Genomic DNA, 5,676 nt, shown 5'->3' with positions numbered 1-5,676 from the left:
ACAAGTTAATACTTATGCTTTCGGGGCAACGACCATTGATTTTCATGTTTTGGCTTGATTACCATGACTTCGTGTTCATGCTCCACCCAAAGGAACTAGCGTAACCCACAACATAATTGCCGAGAGAATGGACTCAATCCAGCCTTTCGGGTTTCCTTTAGGTTAAATCCATGAACAAGGTCAACAAGCACTACATTTCACATCAAACCATTCCTCTCTAATTCATTGTTTAGCCCCTTTGACAGAACCGTGGGTCATCCCAACTTGCGTTGGTTTAGATGGGCCCCAATCTGACTAGCTTTAAACTCGCGATCATGCGGCTCCGAGATAATGAAAACAAGTATAACCAAGCCACGTTCATAAACATTAATACAGCAATCCTTACATTGAAATTCGAATATCAAAATTAAGGAAATAAACCAACATCTTTAACAACAACGAAATATACCAAAGCAAAACACAACAATTTAAACAAATCTGATATAAGAGGGGGAAAGGGGAGGCTTCACCCAGCACACCAACTGCCCGCCATCTTATGGTTGGAACGGACCGAACTGAATCTTCGATCGGGACGTGGGAGTAGATCCTTCGTCTTTGTCGCCGTAATTTCCCGCATAATAAATCGCGGATGAATCAGCCTTCGCCAAAGGGTCTCCGCATTCCGACTCGTCTCAGAAATGACGACCACCTCTATGGCCTTCTTCGACCCTATAGGCGCAATCTCTTCCTTCCTTGCCGTAGCGTCCTGTAATTCCGGGACTTCGTCCCATGTTTTGAATTCGTCTCCCACAAACCATCCTCCTAGGCAGCGCATGACCGATCCTTCTCTAGGAGCCTGGGTTTCGGAGATGGGGGACGAGGTGTTGGCAGTGGGGTTCCAACAAGATTCCCCAGATCCTCCATCCTTGAACCCCATCCGCTCAGGAGCCCCGACAGTTTGTCGTCAATGTCGAACGTACGACCATTGGAGATGTCATCATTCCAATTGCTCCATGGATCCGGTTGATCGATACCGAGGTTTTCCCTGTTGTTATGCACCAAGGATTTCAATCGAGCCAAAGTTTCCAACGGTTGGTCGGCATCAAAGATCGAGCCAGCCAAATCGCTCAAGTATTCCATTGTTTTGGCATATTCCACGTCTTCCTCATTGAGGATAGAGTTAAGTTTTGTTCCGTCCATAGAGGCAGAGTTCGGGATCGATGGGGGAGAGTTAGCATTCACAGTACCTTTTCCGTGCATCTTTGGAGTTCTCATGTTGCAAGTGCTTTGGATTTTTATGGCAGGTCGGACCAAATTGTCACAGGATTTTTTTTGAACTACCCCTTTTCCGCAACAAGAGGTTCCCGTGATGGCGTCTAGACCAGCCCTTTAGCGCTCACGCACTTTATATACTATGATTACGTAAATTAGAATGCACACTATCACACGAGACTACAAGATAGGAGGAGCACTTTTATTTCTCGAGAGCAAACTCAATACAAGCCTAAGTATTTTCAGAATACTCTATGCCAAATGACTACTGCAAGTTCTCTATTTATAATACAATAGAGTGACTACAGCCCAGCCACATAAGCAGGTAACCACCCACTAACAAAGATAACTACCCACTAACTTGTCTCTGATGCTGTGCCTCTTCCAACGTGGGATCACTTCTCACCACTTGCTGACTGACTCCTTAATTCAAGGAGAGTGGTGAGGGATGTGGGTGGTTACTCAACCGCCCACTATTCTCACCCACTAAGTAACCGTCGCGAGTAACCGCTCGCTTAGTGATGTACATGTGTCCGCTACACTTGTCGCCACTGTCCACAGCCATAACCGCCCATGGGTAACTGCTCACCAAGTTGAGAGTAATCGTCCATGACAATTGACGCAACCGCTCATCGTCAGACGAAACTACTCGCCATGTCAGCGTAACCGCTTCTGTGGAGTTGGAGTGTGCTCTCTCACACTCTTGATAACCGCTCCCCTTTTCAAGGAGACATGGGACAACGTGGGTGGTTACTATAACCACCCATTACTCAGAGTAACTTCCCTTAACCGCTCCTTATAATAAGGAACTAATTGTGAGCCCTAGGCCTACGTTGGTAACTGTCGCCAAGTCACCACGCCACGCCCTTTTATAACTGACGGGCGGTTACCATCGTATGGTAACCGCTCACTACGATCCCCACGCTGGCCATAGCCTTGGTAACCGCCACCAAGTCACCAAGCTACTTAGTCAATCACAGTTGGGCGGTTACCAACGTATGGTAACCGTCTCCCATAACCCACAACGTGGACATTTGTGTGACTGTCATGCCAAGGATCCCTTGACGCTGGTTTAACGGATGAAACCATCAACACCGTGCGTCGCACTACCACACGAGACTTAACGGAACCATCCTCGGGTTCACTCGCACGTTTCACTACGTGCACCCATCTTGGACCTTGTTCCATCTCGTAGGGTGTTCAACTTGGACACGCAAGGGTCAAGTATAATTCTCTAGTCGGTTACGACACTCGAGATCTATATACCTTAACCGCCATAGCGTTGTCCGACGTCTAGCATTGCGCCTAGACGTAGTCGGCTCTGAAACAAGTGCCGACAAAAGTGACGGTTACAGATACTCTTATTTTGAGGAGATTACTTAGAGCCCAAGCCGCACCATTAGAGGAAGAAGCACAAAAGGAAAATCTTTTCTACACACGGTGCTTAGTTAAAGGGAGATCTTGTAAGCTAATCATTGACAGTCGGTCTTGTGCTAACATGGCATCTTCAAAGATGGTGAGTGCCTTAAAATTACTCGTTAGAGAACATCCAAAGCCTTGCAACCTTAATTGGTTGAATGATAATGATTCTATCAAGGTGAATAAACAAGCACTCGTGGCTTTTTCTATAAAAGATTACCAAGATGAACTTTGGTGTGATGTCATCCCCATGAGTGCTTACGCGGTACTCCTAAAAACCTTGGCAGTGGATGAGAGATGTGAACCATGCAAGAAAGAGAAACATTTATTCGGTTGCTAAAGAGAATAATAGGTCTAGATTAAAGCCTTTACCTCCCAAGAAGTTAAATTTTGAATCTACAAACAACATGCTCGTAAAGGCTTCTCAATTCAAATGTGAGTTAATGGAAGCCAAAGTGCACTACATGTTATATTTAAGGAAGCAATGCCATATTTTTCATCCCCACTGAGTTCATATGACAATGTTGGTACCACTTTCAAAATGGATGACTTAGCTCCTTACATTGCCAGTGAGAATTTGGGGACAAATTCATTTCAAGGGGAGAATTATGTGGAACAAGGAGATCCTACATAGTATAATTAGTTATAATTAATGGGTCGTGTGTTTTAGTTAGTTCAATTAGTAATTTCTATGTGTTTTAGTTTGTTAAGAATCATAATTTTTCTTATGTTTTTAAAACAATGGATTTTACATGATTCAATATTTTAATCTTGTTAGGAGTCAATTGTAAATTTGTAACTAATCCAAGTTGGATTGTAGTTTGAGTCAATTGTAACTAATCCAAGTTGGATTAGGAGTCTAGTTTGCTAGTTGTCCTAGTTCTAGTAGGATTAGAACTAGTAGGGTGTATTATATATATTTCGTTTCTTTCATAATAATACACAATTGTTTATTTTCCTTAAAGAATATTGAGATTTTTGCTTTGCATGCTTTTATTTATGTAATTATGCTTATGAAACTAGCTTGATTAGAAGAACAAAGTTGTTGCCTTTGTTCAAATTTGAAGTCATTGCATTCAAAATTCACTCCACATTTTTCAAACACCTCCATAACCATTTCTTTTAATAAAGAAACCTCCATATCCATCCGGAACGCCAAGTTCCACATCAAGTAAAGTTTAGACAAATAACATAAGAAACAAGAATATACGACAAGAAATCATTGATAAGCTAAGAACTATAATTTCTTTCTCTTATAAAGAAGAAAATGTTCACCAGGCATAAACATCACCATTTTACATAGTCACCAATCAACTATAACCTTACTACCATACTAGAATTTACCCCTAAAATATATTTCTCCAAAAAATTACTCCACCCAAAAACAACCTACTTTTATTATCCCCAAATTTTTCCCAACACACAACCAGAAAACTAAAACTCCTGTGATGCAGACCCAATTTCAGCCTTGTCAGTTTTTGCTTTGCTGTTCTTTTGAAGCAAAGCAGTGTGAATTTTAGGCAAAACACCTCCATTAGCAATGGTGACTGAGCCTAAAAGCTTGCTCAATTCGTCATCGTTCCGAACCGCCAATTGAATATGACCTAATGCATCCATCATTACCAACATCAAATCAGATCCAACCCAACCTTCAATTTTCAATATTATGATATAGTTTATCATCATCAATAGGACTGCGCAAATTTTCTGCTCTTTTTTGTTAGATTAACAGACTGAAAAAGGAATCACTTGCATTCACGAAATTTTCACTTGCATTCAAAAGGCGAGTCGGATTTTATCAACACCAATTTGCCGTTCATTTTCGATATTCATAAAAAAAAATGGAGAAAAATATTTTAGGTTACTCTAACAAAATATTTGGAGGAAATTAATTGTAAACAGTAACAATTATCAAAATCTATCCATTCATCAGTACCAATTTCAAATCAAATTCAACTTATCATTCAATTTTCACTAGAAAATCGAACTAAAATTTATCACCAAACCTATAATTACACATCCCAAACTGAAAAATCACTTCAGATACGTCGAAAACAACAATTTATTCAGAAGAAAATTAATGAGCAAACTGAAAACAACATTTCAACAAATCTGAGAATTTGCAAGGATTAACAATAAGAAAATAACAATGAGCAAAAACAAAAAAAAAGAGAGAAATTTATACCTCAGCGGCAAGATATTCGAGAACAGCGGAGAGATAGACAGGGGAACCAGAACCGACTCTCTGAGCATACCGGCCCTTCTTCAAGTAACGCGCAATACGACCCACCGGAAACTGTAACCCAGCTTTAGAGGACCGAGTGACGGACTTTCCGCTCTTCGGCTTTCCCCTGCCTGCATTACTCTTCGCTGAAACTCCGTCTTTGCCGGCCATTTTAGCTGGTTGATGATTGTAGAGGAAAGGTAAGAAGAAATGAGAGAATTAATTAACTAGGAGTAAGAAGAGAAAGGGGTGTGAATACGTGACGTTGATTATGAAAGGGGGAGTTTGGGTATTTTATAGGGGGTTAATGATGGATTCTATTGGTTAATTGGGGTCACACGGATCGCCAGCGTGGAGATTCCTATGTGCGAAAATTGAGTTGCCCGCCAAGTTTTTTGGTTTTTCCGAATTTTCAATGTTTGGCTTTTTCGTCGGTAACATGGTTTGTTGTTTCTTAGAATAATATTAACCTTACATAGTTACATGCACGCAATGCGTGCGATAATGTGTGATAGCATATGAAGTAGAAAATAAAATTAATTGGGTATAGAAAATTGTCTTTAAATTTTGTTTTCTCAAAAAATCAATGTTTAATTTAAATGTCCTACTTTTCCCCATTTTTTCATTCAAATGAAACAGTTAGTTATTTTCTTTTTTTTTCTTTTATTCTTTTTCTATTTTTTGGTGTCCCCTATGTGTTGCCTGATATAATAGAGATAGGGCAAAGTGATGATTAAGCCCCTTAGGTTTGCTCAAAAGTGAGATTAGGCCCCTTAAGTTTC

At 40.5% G+C, this 5,676-nt stretch overlaps 1 protein-coding gene across 1 annotated transcript; it reads right to left on the bottom strand.

Moving 5' to 3' along the window:
* Window positions 1-3,892: 3,892 nt before the first annotated feature.
* On the bottom strand, window positions 3,893-5,180 carry LOC104885330 (histone H2AX). Its single transcript, XM_048648691.2, has 2 exons — window positions 4,856-5,180; window positions 3,893-4,274 (listed from the first exon to the last, which is right to left on the bottom strand). The coding sequence occupies exons 1-2, from the start codon at window positions 5,063-5,065 to the stop codon at window positions 4,236-4,238; spliced, it is 249 nt and encodes an 82-aa protein (XP_048504648.1). The 5' UTR covers window positions 5,066-5,180; the 3' UTR covers window positions 3,893-4,235.
* Between the last annotated feature and the right edge of the window lie 496 nt (window positions 5,181-5,676).

The sequence above is a fragment of the Beta vulgaris genome, chromosome 7, assembly GCF_026745355.1.
Source record: "Beta vulgaris subsp. vulgaris cultivar EL10 chromosome 7, EL10.2, whole genome shotgun sequence".
Taxonomy (NCBI): domain Eukaryota; kingdom Viridiplantae; phylum Streptophyta; class Magnoliopsida; order Caryophyllales; family Amaranthaceae; genus Beta; species Beta vulgaris.
The sequence above is the reverse complement of the archived record's forward strand: the minus strand, read 5'-3'. Positions and strand labels throughout refer to the sequence as shown.

Excerpts from the sequence above, each read along its gene's own strand:
- LOC104885330 (XM_048648691.2), bottom strand. The coding sequence starts at position 5,065 with ATGGCCGGCAAAGACGGAGTTTCAGCGAAGAGTAATGCAGGCAGGGGA. Across the intron at positions 4,275-4,855 it reads TCGAATATCTTGCCGCTGAG|GTCATATTCAATTGGCGGTT; the intron begins GTATAAATTTCT and ends TGGATGCATTAG.